The following is a 19,733-nucleotide window of genomic DNA, read 5'->3' on the forward strand; positions in this document are numbered from 1 at the left end:
ATTTGAATCTGTGGTAAAAGGAAGTAGTTCTGCACAAAAGAGGGTTTTTAAAGACACTCCATTGTTGTTGCCTATGCCTATTTACACTCGTGCAATCAAACTGTTGTATAAAGATTTAAAAAACAGCCATATCTCATGGCTCCGAGTGTGATTTCACTCATATAGTGGCTAGTGTATCAGAAAACTCATACATTCACAGGAAATTGCTTACCATCTGTGCTGAAAATGGGTGGATATTAAGGTAAATATTTCTGCTTGTTACTAAAAAACTGCTGTTTATTCAACTGTGCGGATATACATATAAATAGTATATAAACATAATTCATGCATGCAATATATGCTAATGAAGCTCACTCAGCACTAATCTCAACCTCTTTGTTAGCTTTTATTGCACACATGAGTCACCGTGCTCGCTTCAATAGAAGTGTCAGATCTAGACTCAGAGTTCTTGACAGGAAGTGACATTTCTGATAGCTTTCCACATCATACATACTTGTATGAAATCTACATTCAGTAGCCAACACTATACTATGTATAAAAACCATGATAAACACTCCTTCATTATAACAAGACTGCTGACAGACATGTGATATATCTCAAATCTAACAGACATTTAGAGATCAGGACACACCAAAGATTCATGTTAAAGCAGTCAAATTACTAGATTTTTACTAGATAGGCTACAGTGATGCAAATGTTATCTATTTAAATTTGCATGTGCACTTTTGAACCCCTGTTCCACTTTTTTTTTTCAAAGCTCTGACACAATTCAAACGATAGTAATAATGAGCAGATGCTGTATTAAAGCGATACTGCAGACTGTCTTGAGGGACAGATGAGGGAGCTCTGTGCTAGCTATGAAACAGCAGGTGTCCGTAGGTTTTTCTTATCAAGAACAGTGTGGTCTGTCTCAGTAAGGAATGGATCGGCAGAACAAGTCAGCTGTAGGGGATTGATACAGAGATGTATCAGGGCTTCTACTAAAGCCTGCAACAAATTATGCATGAGGCTCTGATAGAGATTAAACCCACAGGCCCTTCACATGTGTGTTTACAGGATACATTTTAGTATTCGTGTAGCTGGCTGAAGAGAGACGGTACGCAGCTCACCTGATTGGAGTATCGCATGCTGACGTTCCTCTGATCCTGCCGTTGCACATAGCGATGGATGGGGTCGATGTCCTTTGGGCTGATCAAACCATCCACTGAACAGCAAACACAGAACAAGAATTACTGTTCAGTTCACATGAGCTTTAAACTAAATCACTGCATTTTTAACCCAGACAAGGTTTTCAATTTTAAAAACAAGCCCTTTCCTCAGATTACTAATGCCTCTGCTGGTCTGGATTTTACTGCAGCGCATACACATGAATCATTGTCTACAATATGAATCATTCTGGGTGCGCAGCATGGCAATAACATTGCTGAAAATACAATATTTTTGGGGGAAAATCAAGTTAATACATAATAAGAATAGTTATTAGACTTAGAATATGATATTCGCTGAAAATCAAACTTGATGTGGCACGATCAGTCAAAAAAAACTACGGTGGAGGAGAAAATTAATGAATAATGACTTCCATTTTCTCAGTTTCTCATAAAAATGACTTCAGAAAACTTGAAAAATAGTGCACGAGTCACATGGATCACTTTAATGTTATTTTCTTGTCCTTTTTCAAAGCACCAGCCCCCACTTTCACTATATGAAAAAAAGTAGTTTAAAAAAAACGAAAAATTTTTTTAGAAAAAAAAAACGAAATAATGCTAACAATTTTTCACACAATCACTGTGATTAATAAAACACATTTGTTGACCTCCACCAATACGATCCTAATATTTAGTTTAGTTTATACACCATTTTGTCAGCTGCTTATAGAGAAACTGTAGTGGTTTTGAATCTTTTCCTTTTGAGGAATGTGAGCAAATGGCATAAAGTCACTGCATGAATAAATAAAAGAACATCTATGTAAACTCTTTTAGTGTGTGTCTGTAAAGCAACCCTGACCCCTGGGCTCTGGATGGATCTGAAACTCACCCAGCAGCTTAGCAATGTTATAGAGGGCCTGTCCCCAAAGGAACAGCATCCCATCACGTCCCGAGTTGCTGGGGAAGCGCTTCTGGCTGCCATGATTCTTCTGTTCAGCCTCAACAAAGTCTGCCGGCACGTAGTAATACTTGGGAATAACGGCGTGGCCTGCGGAGAATCACATTAGACAATGAGAGTGCCTTGTGTATGTACATGAGACGGTTCTGTGTTGTGGAGCTGGATGTTGCTGGTGACTAGGCTGTCCTAGCCGTACTAAAACAATATACACTAAATTCTTTCAAAAAATTTTTTTTTTTGAAATATAAACTTTTATTCAGTAATGATGTACTGAACATTGATCAAAAGTGACAATAAGGACGTTTACATTTAAATGCTGTTTCTCGTATGTATTTAGGACTGTCAAACGATTAAAGACAACAGTATATTAGGGCTGTAATTAATCGCGATTATTCACAATTAATCACAACCACACACATATATGATAAACAGCAACTTTTATTTTGGTTGCAAATAATCGTGACTAATCATGATTAATTACATCCCCGATATTCATCTTAAAAAAATAGACCTATACAATTACATCTTAAAATATTACAATAACATTTCACAAAATTACTGCTTTTATTGTATTTCCGAAGAAATAAGCCTTCTTTAAAAAAATCTTTTGAACAGTACTGTTTAGTAACAGGTACAGGGCTTTCAGAGCCATTTTTGTTTGCAAATAAAGAAATAAATTACTGTGTTGTTAGCCCTGTTGAAAAAAAAACAGCATATGCTGGTTAGGTATGTTTTGATGCTGGGATGCTGGTTTAAGCTGGTCCTTCGCTGGTCGATGCTGGTTTATGCTGGTTGTTTGCTGGTTTATGCTGGTCCTTGACCAGCAACATGACCAGCTAAGGACCAGCATAAACCAGCAAAGTACCAGCATAAACCAGCTCAAGAACAGGATAAAGCAACAAAGGACCAGCATAAACCAGCATCAAAACATACCTAACCAGCATATGCTAGTTTTTTTCAACAGGGAGCCGAATGATCCACAGCTGTGTTTTTTGTGTGTGTGTGTGTGTGTGTGTGTGTGTGTGTGTACCTGGTATTCATCACGTTGTGGGGACCAAATGTCCCCACAAGGATAGGAATACCAGTAAATTTTGACCTTGTGGGGACATTTCTTAGGTCCCCATGAGGAAACAAGCTTATAAATCATGCACAATGAGTTTTTTGAGGAAGTAAAAGTGTGCACAATCTCCTGTGAGGGCTAGGTTTAGGTGTAGGGTAGGTGTAGGGCGATAGAAAGTACGGTTTGTACAGTATAAAAACCATTACGCCTATGGAATGTCCCCATAAAACATGTAAACCCAACATGTGTGTGTGTGTGTGTGATGTTTTATTCAGAAAATTGCTTCAGGTCCCACAAATTCTTTGGTTTTTCAGCATTTTTGTGTATTTGAAACCTTTCCAACAATGACTGTATGATTCTGAGATTCATCTTTTCACACAGGACAACTGACTCATATGCAACTATTACAGACAGTTTAAATGCTCACTGATGCTCCAGTAGAAAGAATTATGCATTAGGAGCCAGGGGAGTAAACTTCTGATCAGAATGCAAATTAGTAAATTTTTATTATTTTGTCTAAATATGACATTTCTTTCATTTAGTACTGCCCTTCCCTTCAGAAGCTACAGAAGATACTTACATGTTTCCAGTAAGACAAAATAACTTAAATTCACCCAGATCTTAAAATTCTAAAAGTTTTCACCCCCACCTCTTAATACACTGTTTTTCTTTCTGGAGCACATGAGGCCCTCAATTGTCCTCAGTGTGAAAAGATAGATCTCAAAATCATACAGTCATTGTTGGTAAGGATTCACATACTGTATACAAAAATGCTGAAAAACCAAATAATTTGTGGGAGCTGAAAGATTTTTCTGAAGAACAGCGGGCAGTTCAGGACAAGTTTACGACAAAAGGCACTCATTAACAACTATCACTAAACAACAACAAAAAATCATCTAGGTAACAATAGTATTAAGAATTAAGCATATGTAAACTATTGAACGGGGTCTTTTTTTACAAATTCAACTATTATTTTCTCTTGTTGACTATATGTAAACATATTTTATGTGAAATATCTTATTCAGGTCAGTACTAAAAAAAAACATGCATTTTTTGTATGATCCCTCTTATTTAGGTAAAATAATTAACATTTTGCACATTCTGCACATTCTGCAAGGTGTGTGTAAACTTTTGACCTCAACTGTATTTATTAAAAATGTAAAAATGATGAAGAGATAAAAACCCTGCAGAAAAAGCAGCAATCAGGCTGTCAGCACAAACTAACCTAGCCGCAAATTCAACTTCTTTTCTGTCAGCCGTAATTTACTTAACTATGCCGAACTCTCATCTGTATTGGTGAGGCTCACATCAAGCAAGTGAGAAATGCTGAACTAGTTATTAAGTTGCTTATTATTGTTGTACTTCTAAAGAGCTGTGGTCTGAAGGACTGTCAGACGGCATGTTTTGTCTGTCTGTGGGGATCGCCGGTGTTCTGGTCTGTTTAAATAATGAGCATCTCCTCTGTTGTGCACTTGACTGAGACGCATCTGAGGAAATCACACAGCCAGGGAGAGATGAATACGAAAGGACCACTCTAATAAAGAGTAATGGGAAAATAACAGTCATTGGCAGGGGCTGGAGGACACTGGCTGGCAAGCAGAGTCCATCACAACATGACAAGCTTTGGCAGTTTGTTCAACAAGATGTGCGTGTGCATGTTTATGTCCGCAAGTTACCCTCAAAGGACTGGAAGACGACGGCCTCCAGCAGTTCCTGGTACTCTTTGACTTGAGCCGGATTTCCCCTAAATACACCTGAAAAAAAGATCAACAAAAGGGAAATTTCAGAACACTACATCCAAATGCTTTAGGTAATATTTTTCAGAGATGGGACATTCATACAAGTGGCCCTGATTTTAGCAAGCTCAGCATTTATAGTCAAACCAAAATGTATTCAGACATCTTCAACATTTCTCACATTATCAGTTTATTCACTGTAGTTTTGGTAATATAATATGACAAGAACTCAAGAGTTAAACTGTGTCAGAATAAAATTATCTTGAAAATGTCAGATAACTTTGACAGAAAGGTATGTAACGGATTACAATCAAACAAAAATTCAGACAACTGTTAGTATGACAATATTTAGACAACTATCAATACTTTGCTGACCAATTACCAAGCAATGCTTAATGTGGTTCAGTCAGTGGTGTAAAAAGGTTGCATTAGCAACTAAAGAAAAATCACATAAGCAAAACATGGTCAGGTCAAAGTGTCTGAATCATTTTTGGACCCCTATTTTCATCAGTTTTACTGTTAGTCCACTGTATGAAGAATTTTGGGGTATAATATGTAACATTTACTTTATTTTGCTATCCTCATGTACAGTTGAGTTCAAAAGTTTACACCCCCTTTCAGAATCTGCAAAATTTTAATTATCTTACCAAAATAAGAGGGATCATACATTTTTGTGTATTTGAACCCTTTCCAACAATGACTGTATAATTTTGAGATCCATCTCCAATATGTTAACTATGCAAGTTAAAGGGATAGTTCTCCCCCAAAAAAAAAAAAAAATCTGTCAGTAATTACTCACATACTCATGTCGTTCCAAATCTGTAAGACCTTCGTTTATCTTATGAACACAAATTAAGATATTTTTGATCAAATCCGAGAGCTTTCTGACCCCCCATAGGCAGCAACACCACTATCACATTCAAGGCCCAGAAAGGTAGTAAGGACATCGTTAAAATAGTACATGTGATATCAGCGGTTTAACCGTAATGTTATGAAGCTACGAGAATACTTTTTGTGCGCAAAGAAAACAAAAATAACAGCTTTATTCAACAATATCTTCTCTTTCCTGACAGTCTTTTAACTCTTGTAAACGTGCGTCGAAGACTGACACAGAAGAGAAAGTATTCTCATAGCTTCATAACATTAAGGTTGAACCACTGATGGATTATACATGGATTATTTTAACAATGTCCTTACTACCTTTCTGGGCCTTGAGTGTGGTCGTTGCGTTGCTCAGAAAGCTTCATTAAAAATATCTTAAATTGTGTTCCCGAAGATGAATGAAGGTCTTACGGGTTTGGAATGACATGGGTATGTGAGTAATTACTGACAGAATTTTCATTTTGGGGTGAACTATCTCTTTAATATTCATAAATCTTACCATCAATCATCATATAGATGAAGAAAATAGGAAACTCGCACTCGATCCCGTCAAAGAGCTGAAAAACATAACAGGGCAGAAAATAAGGCACCGTGTACATGAGGAGTCATTACATAAACACCATGTAATGATTTAACAACATCATTACTGTTCAAATGCGTTATTGTTTACCAAACAAGTAAAGATATATGTGAATTCCTCAGTCTACCGGTGTGATTTGCAATATGTTCAAATGATTAGTAAATTTTCAGTGCCACACAACCTGTACTTTGACTGACGTACAGCAATATGTTTCCTGCAGCATAATGCACATACATAAAATGAAAGCCCTTCAAATCATCGAAAGGAAATGCCAGACAACCTCTGTTTTCCAGTTACGACAGTTCAGGAAAACAGAAAACAATTATGTTGAAGTAAAGTATAGCAGTCAAGCAGAAACTCCATTAAAAAGCCATAGTGCTCCGTCTCTCTCTTCCCTAGAGCTCGGCCATGAATCACTTGGGTTTGAAATTAAAATCAACTCAGATGTAGAGATGGTTTGTGAGTGTGAAAAAGCAATGATTAATTCAAATTATGCGACTGCCGCTTGTTTTATCACACTCATTTAAAAGTATAAGTCAACATATAAATGCCTACAGATGCTCTGGAAAAACAGAGAGAGGATTTCTTAGCAAACAGGATTTGAAATTAGGGCTACGTGTGCACATGTGTGGGCAGATTGAGTTTACTAAGGGAGTAATCCATCAGAAACATTTGTATCAATATCTAACCAAATAAAAAGATTAACACAAACAATTTCGTGTGGGACTGTTTTTGCCCATGGTGCATTCTGATCTACACGCAATCATACCACATTTAGCAACCCACTTTCCAAGCTGCAATTTTAAAACTTATGACGCTTATAGGCTCATGCATTCACAACATTCTCGCTATTCATGACATGAAACGTTCGTAATACAATTCCGTGATCCTCTTTTCATCGCTGCCAATTATATGACAACCTCAATTCAAATGATCCGTCTTCAGAAAAAAGAAATCTTGTGAGCTGCTTAAGAGGTACAAAATCTAAAGCACACTTTGATGGCTGACAGGGAACAAAATGTCTTTCAACCTTTCCCAAATGTAATTAAGACTTCTCTATCTCCGCTAGCAATCTCGGAAGACAATCGCCGTGGCATTAGGAGATAAGAGCGAGAGATTAGGATGTAATGAAATAAAGGCTGTTAATTGGACTGGTCTCGCATCATTGGCATATCGCACATAAACTGTTTCAGGACAAAAAAAGAGGCACTTGCATAGCCAACTTCTAAAACTGAGAGGAAATAACTAAATTAATCTACTCTCTAACTAACAGCGAAAAATAATTTGATTCAAACGACCATTTTTCAAGACTATAAGTGGTTTCTTAACACCGGTTGCACCAACAGGCTTACATTAAACCCTGAAAGACTAAAAATAAAATCACTTTTTGTTCTTTTTTTCTCCTTAATATCAGTTTCTGTAACCACCCAGAGAAAGAGAGAGAAGTGTAGTCGGATAGAGGGGGGCTATATGAGGCAGACATATTAAATAAATGTCTCCTGGGTGGAAAAGAGCAGACATTGAGGCCTACTCACAGTAAACAGAAGGAGTCTCATGGGTCTTTGGCTCCACTTACCACAATTACTTAGTGAGACTATATCATTCACCAGAGGACATTCAGTCACTATAAGACATTCAGGCTTGAAATCCTCTGCCATCATAACTTAGTTATGGGTTCAACAGAATGGAAACTCTAACCACGCAGGAGAGCTTGTATTTGTCTGAGCATGACAGGCCGATAACATGAAGATCAAGAACATAATTCATAATACAATGATTTCTTGTATAATATAAATAGTAAAAAGCATAAAATAGCCTATAAAAATACTGCTCTAGTAACAGTCCTGATAAAAAAAAAAAAATCCAGAGAGGTTTTTAGAGAGGTTTTGAGTACATCAACTAAGACCAGCAAACCTGAGACAACTATTCTATAATAAAAACACTTCCGTTTAAAAGTTGAAGGTCTGTAAGATTTTTAATGTTGTTAAAAAGTCTCTTCTTACCAAGGCTATGTTTATTCAAAAATTAAGTAAAAACTATAATATTGTGAAATATTATAATTTAAAATAACAGTTTTTTAAATCTGAAAATATTTTAAAATGTAATTCTTTTCCTGTGATGCAAAGTTGAATTTTCAGAAGCCATTATTCAGTGTCTTCAGTCTCACATTATTCTTAAGAAATCATTCTAATATCTAATATGCTGGTCTAGTGCTAAAGAAACATTTCTTGTTATTATAAATGCTAAAACCAGTGTTGGGTAAGGTACTCAAATTACTAATTACTTATTTAAAATTTCAGTTTGATTACATTACTGATTACTGCATTTAAATTAATCAGATTACCAATTACTTCATTTAAAGTTACTTTCATGTTTACGTTACTTTTCAAGTTATAACCTAAAAAATACACTACAAAGTGAAACTCATTCTTTCTGTAAATTAATATTGACAAAAAAGCACATTAATTATCAAAACAGCAACCTGAACGATCACTTGCATTTTTTTCTGATTACACCGAAAATAACTTAAAATGTTCATTATTTGAAACTGTAAAAGAACTGTTTAAATCTGTATACAGTCACAATATCAAAAAACATTGTGCTTTTGTAAAGTAAAGAAAACAAACAGGGTTTAGTTCAGCTATCTAGGTTATTTTGAACTTTCTGAAATGGGCCACAAAAATGAACGAAAACTTAGCAAATACTTGACACACAGACATGAGAAATATATCTAAAAACTTGGAAGTGTCAAATTTTTAAGTGAGTTTTTGCTTGCTTGAGTTTTTGCTTAAAACGAGCAAAATAACCTAATTTTCTGCTTGAAATAAGATTATTTATTTTACCCCATTGGCAGATTACTTTGCTTGAATTAAGCAAAAACTCACTTAATTTTGTCTTGTTTTATAAAAACTTGTCTAGAAAATCCTTCTTGATTTAAGAATTTTTTGATATGTTAGCTGAAAACAAGACACAAAAACCTAAGTAAGAAAAGCATTTTTTTGCAGTGTACTTTTTTGTTCGGGGTGAATATAGTAATCAGGTAGATGTATTGATGGAACATTTGGCCCTACTAAGAGGCCTTTTCTTCTTTTATTTCTCGTTTCCCTCTTGTTTACTGTGGGAGGTCATCTCCGGCGGCTGATGTGATGATTTGCTGCGAGTTAAATCTCTTTTCCCCTTTTAGATTTGAGATTCAGACGCAGCGTGTTCCCAGGCTAATTCTGGAGTTAATATCCTCGCAGTTCAACCCAATCAAATGGGATTTACCCACAGCCCTCGCATTCTCCTGTGAAATAGATAAATAAGCAAATCTGCACCAGATTAAAAGATGCGTATAAAAACTGCCTGAATGCCATTTATTAGATCTGTCGCTAACCTTTATAGCAAAATCTCTGTTTCTGAAATAAAAGGGCTAAACCTGAGGCTAGTCATAACTCATCCCAAATATGGGGGAAAGGCTCTTTTCATTTTCCTTTTCACTGAAATTCCTTTTTTTCGCCACCTTCTTTCATTTCAGCTAATATGCTAACCACGCTCACCTTCATCTCAGCAGGTTTGTAGTGCCTACGGTTCTTGTCCTCATTGGCGGTTCTATAGCCGTCCCGTAAGAAGCGCTTGAAGCCGTACTTGCCCTTCAGCTTGCGGACTATCTTGTCCAGAGTCTGGGAATATAGAGCGTCATCATCCACGGCAAACGCGGGGTAGCTGATGCAGGGCAGGAGTGCAGAATCTGTGTTCTACAAGACAAGAGCACTTGCATAAGAAATAGACATTGAGTGAGTGATTCACTGCACTTCTATTGAATTTGCTTTGCATCAGGAAATATCGAGGGGACCCAGGGTTAAGTGACCACTCTCTTCCTGAGAATGGACTATTTTTCTACATTAGCCTCTGCAGTTTTAATAACACATTAGTCGGACTCATGAAGAGGCTCTAATACATGCCATATGTAAGCCTATACGCTTCAAGCTGCGGAATCAAACCTCACTCAACTTACAAAGGAAGAACATTTCTGCATAATGCACTGCCTTCATTTGCCTTAATTACGCTAATTTACCTGTTCTTCGGCAGAAATCACTTGGTTCTCCATTAAAATCAGCACAAAGAAGAATGGGAATTATGTATTGTTAATGGACATTGTGAAGGACGGAAAGGACACTCTGCGACTTGAGAAATCCAGGGCATCAGATGTCATACATTTCTCTACAGATGCAGTTATAGGGGTCATATAACAGGAAATTGAATTTTTCATTAAAATAAAGAGTTTGATATGCTATGAAAACAGTTTCAATACTTTCATACTGAAACTAGTACTTATTACTAAATTATGAAAAGTCCTGGCATGCGAAAAAGCAAACAGAAACACCCTCTTTATCAACCCTCCTGGATTCTGAAGACTGAGACGCTCCCCACATCTAATCTCCCTTCAAAATCATATCTAACTTTCTCAATGTCTGATCAATACTGTAGTTTATTTCAACTAGGCAGCTTTTCTAAATTATTTAGTGCTGCACTAAGCTAGTACACTAAATTGTTAGTTTGCTACCCTCAATTATAAAAATTTAAAAATCATTTCTAATCAAGTACCGATAAAAAGAGAGGTCTTAGTCTTAACAGTGAGAGACAGAATAACAAAAAAAAAAAATCCAGAAAAACACATTTTAAAAAAGTTTTGAAAGAAATTAATTTGCATTTTAATGAGTGAAATAAGTATTTGACTTAGTACTTGGTGGCAAAACCCTTGTTGGCAATCAGGTCGGACGTTTCTTATAGTTGGCCACCAGGTTTGCACACATCTCAGAAGGGATTTTGTCCCACTCCTCTTTGCAGATTCTCTCCAAGTCATTAAGGTTTTGAGGCTGATGTTTGGTAACTCAAACCTTCACCTACCTCCACAGATTTTCTATGGGATTAAGGTCTGGAGACTGGCTAAGCCACTCTAGGACCTTAATGTGCTTCTTCTTGAGCCACTCCTTTGTTGCCTTGGCCATGTGTTTTGGGTCATTGTCATGCTGGAATACCCATCCAAGATTTGACGGTACATGGCCCCGTCCATTGTCCCTTTGATGTTGAGCAGTTGTCCTGTACCCTTAGCACAAATACACTCCCAAAGCATAATGTTTCCACCTCCATGTTTGACCGTGGGGAGGGTGTTCTTGGGGTCAAAGGCAGCATTCCTCCTCCTCCAAACATGGCAAGTTGAGTTGATGCCAAAGAGCTTAATTTTGGTCTCATCTGACCACAACACTTTTACCCAGTTCTCCTCTGAATCATTTAGAGGATTTCAGTCCTTTACGGTGTAGTGTGTTACCAATTGTTTTCTTGGTGACTACGGTCCCAGCTGCCTTCAGATCATTGACAAGACCCGTGTAGTTCTGGGCTGATTCCTCACTGATCACTGAAACTCCATGAGGTAAGATCTTAAGTAAGTCTTGTAGACCATTCCAGCCTTGTGTAGGTCTACAATCTTGTCCCTGACATCCTTGGAGAGCTCTTTGGTCTTGGCCATGGTGGAGAGTTTGGAATCTGAATTAATTGATTGCTTCTGTGGACAGGTGTCTTTTATACAGGTAACTAAGTGCTCCTAATCTCAGCCTGTTACCTGTATAAAACAGGGAGCCAGAAATAATGCTGATTGATAGGGGATTAAATACTTTTCACTCATTAAAATGCAAATTAATTTATAACTTTTTTGAATTGCGTTTTTCTAGATTTTTTTTTTAATTTTTCGGTCTCTAACTGTTAAAATAAACCAACCATTAAAATTACAGACTGCTAATTTATTTGTCAGTGGGTAAACATACAAAATCAACAGGGGATTAAATAATTTTCCCTCACTGTATACACTGACGTCTTACAGCCACAGTAGTACAATTCAAAGATGGACAATTGTTATGAAAAACTAAATAATTCATGTTTTTTTCATGCAAGAAGCCTAAACTAATATTACAGTATAAGTGGACAGCAGGGAAGAAAAAAATCTCAAAAATAAAAGTATGATATGACCCTTTTAATAATGGATCAGCAGTTTGTATATGCATAGTAGGCAAAACTCACATGGGAACGAGACTCCCTCGGCAGGAGCGAGCACAGAGTCTGTCTGTTCCTGTTATGAGCATCCAGATCCACAAAAATCACTGACCAGGAGCATCCCTGCAGGGCAGAGGTAAACAAACATCACAAATCAAACATTATAATGGTCATCTTGACACCTCGTCTTGATGGATAGAATTCAACAGTGTCTGTAACAGGTAATAGTGGGGCTACATACACTTTCATAAAGTCAGTCAGATGATATAAGATTTGCCTAAAAGCTCCATATTAGAAATGTAAAGGTCAGTCCTGCACAGGGCCTTTATAATCAAACCAGCCCTCCTTTCCACAAAACCACACAATCATAATGCTCAGATGCAGCATTCACTAAAAAAAAAATAGATTCAGATTTCAGTGATTACTTTGGGCTTGTGGTGTGTCACACAGCAACAGTTCCACATCATTTCCTGAAAAACCTTGAAACCACCAACCTCACCATCCCCAAATGAGATTCACAATCTAAACTCAGCTCGGAGGCATACTCTACACCAGCCTAGACAGCGACTGCCACACACATTTAATAACAAAAACTTCAACACACACACACACACACACACACACACACACACACACACACACACACACACACACACACACAGATATATATAGTAGGTCATAAACACACATCTAGAAATACACATACGTATCACATTTTAATAATGCATCAGCAGTTTGTATATGCACAGTAGACAGTAGAACTCACATGGGAACACAATATATAAAATAATGTAAATAACATTATATATAAATTATTGAATCATTGCTGTCAGGGTCAGGAAGCTCTCAGATTTCATTAAAAATATCCTAATTTGTGTTCAGAATATGAACAAATGTCTAATGGGTGTGGAACGACATGAGGGTGAGTAATTAATGCCAAAATTTTCATTTTTGGGTGAACTAACCCTTTAACACACTGGTCTCAAACTCAATTCCTGGAGGGCCACAGCTCTGCACAGTTTAGCTCCAACCCTAATCAAAGACACCTGATCCAGCTAATCAAGGTCTTCAGGATTACTAGAAACATCCAAGCAGGTGTGAGTTGGAGCTGGTTGGAGCTAAACTCTGCAGAGCTGCGGCCCTCCAGGAACTGAGTTTGAGACCTCTGCTTTAACACATGGTTGGTGTTTAAAAAAAAACTATTGCATTAACTTTTAGCTGCTTTTTATTGTTCATTTTTTCAAGTAACCCCAATGAGTGGCAGCTTCTTAGTCAGAACAAACTATTGCTTCTCCGTTTTCTCTGCATTCCTCTAACACCTCTCCATTTATACTGAGAGCACTTTTTCAATTTCGATTCTTCTGTGCGCGTAGACGATTATACAACAAGCACCATTTTGTGGCACATTTAGCTCATCCAGAGAAGCTCACAAAGACCCGAAATGCTTATACGGGCTTCTGAACCGACAATTTACATGCTGAGAGGGATTGTAATGTAAATGACTGTGAAGAGTATGAGAATGGGAGGCGTGTCAGTGATATGTAGACTAGTAGAATGTGCCATCATCTACTGACTGAGATAAGAGCTGACTTTAGCTAACCGTGAACATTTGCCACCATGTCTGAAAGTAAGTCTAAATATACAAATCTATAACATTTTATAGCACAGCAATTTTCATCATTTGATTCATGTGGATTACTTTTACAATGTCTTTTTGTATTTCTTGAATCGTGTAAATATTGGTTGAGCAGACTTTCAGTGCATGAGCAAAAATAATAAAGAAGACATATTATGCCCTTTTTTACATTATCCAATATAAGTCTCAGATGTCCACAGAATGGTTCTGTGAAGTTTCAGCTCAAAATACCCCACAGATAATTTATTATATCATTTTTAAAATGCCTTAGAGTAGAAGCAGAAGCACACTGTTTTTCATGCATCTCTCTTTAAATGCAAATGAGCTGCTGCTTCCTGCCCCCCTTTCCAGAATAGGGTTGTGCCTTTACAGCTCATAGCTCAGATACTCTGCTAAAAAACATTGGATTGGTTTTGATTATTATGTCTATTGCCTTGAAATCATGCGTTTTAAACATTAGCTTAAACTGCTTAAGCTCTTTCATGTCTTATTGCGCTTAAACTGTCCAACACACTCAAGTTTATGTTAAAAGCAAACATGAGTTACAATAACAGTCGGTTATGTCTATGAAGGTAAACAGCTAGCAAAGAAATTGCATGTTAATATTAGATTTGTGAGGCAGCAGTGTAATATAAACTAAATAAATCAATAAATCCACTGCTTTCTTGTCTCCTTTAAGGCTGGGACTCTAAATAGTGTTCTGTGCTCGTCTGCACAGCCAACGAAAGAACGGTTAGCATGCTCGAACTTTTGCCATGCCGTTAGAACTGGTCCACAGTTGTGGCTTGCGAAAACAAAATGACAGTGCAGTAGGTGGAAACGTGCAGATTAAGGAGCGGTAATATTATAATAAGATCACCAAGTGAAAAAGTCCTTTTTCACGTTTTCTGGGTTGGTAAATGCACCGGGGACCCGATTATGGCATTAAACACAGAAAAAGTCTGATTTTCATTATATGTCCCCTTTAAAAATATCTTATATTTTAGTGTTTATATAATATTGTAATAAAAATTAAAGTGAGTCAATTTACAAACCACAACCAAACTACTTGGTGCAGTTTTCAGTGTGCTGAGGGTTGATCTGTGACATTTAGCATGCTAAAAACAAAATGGTGTATAGATAAACTAGTCACCTCTGTAAACAATTAGTTAGTAGTTGGACGCCTAGTTGACAAGTTGACCATTCTGCCCAACCATGAGAATTTGTAAAATGGTTTTAAATGATAGGGCTTTAATTAAAAATCTGAAATCTGAGCAATATGTAGCTCAACATATGGTGCGAAAGATCTACCTGCTTTTATCCTGTTATAACAATGCTCTGACAGCTCCTGTTCCAAAGAAACACATGAAAGCTCCAGCTCTGCCGTCCATGCTGAGAGTTAGCTCAGGAAATGGAGCGTGAGAGCCATCATTAATAACATAACCCATGTGATGACACAGCATGCCTTCCATCCAACTGAGAGACACATGGCAAAGCCAGCCATTTGAGTCCTCCATTAATTCAAAACAACACTGTCTACAGCAGTCACTTCCATAAAGTAATTTCATACACTGCACCATGTTTCCTGCTAATGACAGAACACAGAGAGCCACATTAGGGTGAAAGAAGCAAACTTGGCAAAAGGTCAAAACACAACAGTAACTACAAATAACTACACCGTATTTTTACAACTTGTCCATCCATGTTAAACAACTGAAAAACAATCAAGGTTAACAACAACTCTGAAGTTCCTTCATGTGTGCCTAAATTTGGGTGATGGAGGGGGGGTGAGATGTTTCTTCTTCCAAAATGGATGCGCTTTGAGGATGTTATCACTTTTCCGGTCCATTACCAAATATAATGGATGTGGCCCACTGCCATCTTGATTTTCCCTCAACACCAAAACAAATTAATCCCACTAATGACCGCTCCAAAAAGAAAAGAGCACCAAAATCAGATAGAAGTATTCACCATTCATCAAAGTTGGAAATCTGACAAAACCGATAGCTCAAACACAATCTAACCCAATAATCTTGATCACTTCGTTTTGTTTCTCTCTTGCCTCGGACACATTTATGCAATGAATTAGATCCCCGTGCAGGAGCAGACACATTTATTTACTACAGAGATGAAGAGAGCTGTTGGTACCCTGTGTCCTTCAGCTGTTTTGATCCACTAAAATCTTCCTTTTATAAACATTAATCACAGTTCCTCAAAAAGCATTCATTATTCAGTGATTAAAGAGGTGGTTTATCCAAAAATGAAAAATCTGCCATTGTGTTTTATTGTTACTGATTATTGTTTACCGTTTAGATGGAAAAATATCAGTTTAGATATGTCCTGACAGTTTTTATATGACATAATGGTGAGTAAATGACGACAGAATTTAGATTTTTGTGTGAATAAACCCATTATTAACCAAAGGATGTATGCAGTACCTGATTTCCAAACAGGTTGAATCCATTGATGGCTTCCAGAGCTGCTTTGGCTAGTCCCACCGAGCTAGAAGACAATAGTTCAGATTTACAATGAGCATTGAGCATCTTCTTTTTAAGACAAAACGAATATTGCACATGCCATTTGAGCACTTTTCGCAAACGGAGTACTAAGCTCTCATTAAATACTCTTCTGTTCCAGGTGCCATTTTTATCCATGAAAGACTCCTTTGAGGTTAAACAAAGCTAATAATTTATGTCATTTTTGCTTCTTCAGCCACTCACTCTCGTGAAGTATACGATTAGAGCACACGATTAGAGCTAGGTGTGCAGAGCAATAAAAAAAAAAGCGGCCAACTCCTACTGCTGAAGAAAAATCAATAGTGAAAATGCAGAAAACGAGCAAACTGAAAGGCATTGAGGGTAATTCTAAATTGAAAAGAACATGGTAGAATCCAGCTTTGCTTCGTGCATCCCTTCCCAGCAAAACCATCAGCTATGATCACAATCAAGCTACACGAGGTTGAGACACTATTGATTTTCTGCCTGGACAGAAAGCAAACATGCTCAGCCTCAGATATATTGGTAAAATCTGACAATGATGCTGACAGACTATGCTACTTTTACATTTAAGCTGGAAAAAGCTAAAAATTACAAAACTGGATAATGTTTAAAAAATGAGGGGGAACCATCTGCTGTAATGTGTTACTATAACTGGCTCTGTATTGGTGACGGTTGGTCTGGTCTTTGTAAATTGGATGAAATGTCCTTTTATTCCCACTTTAATTAAATGAAAAGTTTCTGAAAGAGTTTCAAAAGAAACTTTTAAACAGGCCTCTTGAATGGTCAAGAATTACAGCCCTCTGGAGTTCTGAGACTTTATTCAAAATCTGGCACTGTTTCAAACAGTAAAACAGTAAAGCGACATCTACTGTATTTCCTTTGTGCTGGTCCCGAGTACGATATAAAACATTTATCACACATCTCATTCTGAACTCCATTCTCAGCAAAACAACAACTGTCTTCACTCTGTACACAGAATAATCATGTTAGAGGAACAAACTCATTAATTACTTACAAGAACATATTTGCTTTGGCTTGTTATTTGTTTTAGCTTGCAAACATTCATATTTACATTTGTAATATTCAGAGTGCATGGGCTTTTAAACAAGGGAGAGTGGTATAGATGTGATGCTCATTAAATGTAAAAGTTATAAAAAGCACTGTATTAGCAACCTTTTTTAGTTTTAATGAGATTATTACACGTCAATGTATACATTATTTTAAACTTATTTTCTCCTTTATATTTTTTCTGGTATGATTTTTAAATAATGTTGGAAAATATCATGTTCCTATCTGCAAAAACATAATGGGATCTGTTTGGTCACGGAAAATGCATGTTTTTAAGTAATTAGGCACATAAAAATAATAGTAATTCTTAATATTTTGTTTAAAGAAGTCAATTTTACTTCAATCATTTTTTATTTAAATATATTTTAAAATATACAATACCAGATTTTTAATATTTTATTTTCAAAGAAGTCTCTTCCGCTCACCTGCCTGCATTTATTTGATCCAAAGTACAGCAAAAACAGTAAAATGTTGAAGTATTTTTACTATTTAAAAAATAACTGTTTTCTACTTGAATATATTTTAAAATGTAACTTATTCCTGTGATTTCAAAGCTGAATTTTAAGCCTCATTAATCCAGTCACATGATCCTTCAGAAATCATTCTAAATTTCTGATTTGCTGCTCAAAAACATGTATTATTATTATGTTGAAAACAGCTAAAAATAATGAAGAACAGCATTTATCTGAACTAGACATCTTTATACAATTTATACAATTTCTCCTAAAAATGCACAATAAAAATCTTACGGTTCAAAAACTTTTGACTGGTAGTTTAATTTATTTCTGTGATGGCAAAGCTGAATTTTATTCTCTAGTCTTCAGTGTCACATGATCCTTCAGGAACCATTCTAACATGCTGATTAGCTTTTTATTAAAAATGTTGATTTGCTGCTTATTCTAAATGTTGAAAATAGCTGTGCTGCTTAATATTCCTTCTTTGGGATTATTTGATGAATAGAAAGTTCAAAAGAAAAGCATTTATTTAAAATAGAAATCTTTTGTAACAATATAATTGTTTGTTTTCACCAGCACTAGCCTTTGTGTACTTCTAGTATAATTGTCCAAGTTGTTTAAGCTAAAATTGCAAAGCTTTATGCTACATACTTTCTGAATAATGAGAAAAAAATATTGCAATTATACCTGCTCTCCTCTACTCAACAGCTCTCCAAAATATCTAATATAAAGACTGATGAATCATAAATTGATCATTATGAAATATTTCAATATCTGTCTAAAAATGTTAAACAATATTTTTCCATTCAGTTAAAAGTGCAAAGAGCAGAAGTCAATACTCTAATTGGCTCTCAGCGGGGATGCTGTGACGGCAAGATAAGGAAGAAGTGATGGAGAGAATTATTATTGAGCCTGGTTATGAAAAAGAGGCAATGCGATGTGTTGGGAGTCACTGCCTATTGACTTGCTGTTCTATAAAGCATATTGTCTGGGCAAATCCACAGTCCATACTGTCTGCAGAGCACCAAGAATCATTTCTGCAATGGGCAGATAGGAGCATCTCTACGGGAGTCCTCTCAGTTAGAGTTCAGTCACTCATGGACTCACCCAGAGGAGGTGAAATGAAGTGTCACCCTTACTGCAGGGCCATCACAGACACGTTCCAATCTATAACCTCCTCAACATGAGCTGAAGCTTTCATGTCGTTTTAGGTGCTGGGTGTCATTAATGCGAGAAGCAAACAAAAGTCTGTTTTAGTCCATACCGAGCATTAGGAATGCTGCCTTAGTACTTGAGGACAAAATAGAGGTTTAGAGAAAAGAAAATGCTCTGTGCTATGTGTACTAAATAAAATTATAAAACGGTTAGTTCCATTCCTCAATTCTGATTGGTCAGCAGCTGTGTCGTATTCATGATACGGCACGGCTATGACCGCTTCACTCAACGGTTTTGTGTATCATTGAACCCCCTTAGCAACCACCCTTAGCAACGTAAACACAGCTGCAGCAGTTAGGGACTACTTTTTACAGCGGAAGGCAGTTAATGATTTTACTTTATGAAAACGTACAACTTAATATATATAAATTAATATATATTTTTGATTTTAATATTTTTATTGTGTGGTAACCGTTTTATAAAAGCAATAAGGTACTTGAGGCCGTGCTGTATCATGAATAAATCACGGCTGAAGGGCGTTGTTAGGCACG

The 19,733-nt window shown here is 36.6% G+C and overlaps 1 protein-coding gene across 2 annotated transcripts in view; it reads right to left on the reverse strand.

Moving 5' to 3' along the window:
• The window catches only part of phkb (phosphorylase kinase, beta), a 75,434-nt gene that overhangs the window by 20,457 nt on the left and 35,244 nt on the right, over positions 1 to 19,733 (reverse strand). For both annotated transcript variants that reach the window (XM_073836917.1, XM_073836918.1), the window contains 7 exons: positions 16,445 to 16,508; positions 12,419 to 12,514; positions 9,901 to 10,098; positions 6,281 to 6,338; positions 4,840 to 4,917; positions 2,035 to 2,193; positions 1,110 to 1,204 (listed from right to left, as the gene is read on the reverse strand). In XM_073836917.1, the coding sequence (XP_073693018.1) occupies positions 1,110 to 1,204; positions 2,035 to 2,193; positions 4,840 to 4,917; positions 6,281 to 6,338; positions 9,901 to 10,098; positions 12,419 to 12,514; positions 16,445 to 16,508 (748 nt within the window). The remainder of the gene's footprint in view (positions 1 to 1,109; positions 1,205 to 2,034; positions 2,194 to 4,839; positions 4,918 to 6,280; positions 6,339 to 9,900; positions 10,099 to 12,418; positions 12,515 to 16,444; positions 16,509 to 19,733) is intronic.

Source organism: Garra rufa, chromosome 3, assembly GCF_049309525.1.
Source record: "Garra rufa chromosome 3, GarRuf1.0, whole genome shotgun sequence".
NCBI lineage: Eukaryota > Metazoa > Chordata > Actinopteri > Cypriniformes > Cyprinidae > Garra > Garra rufa.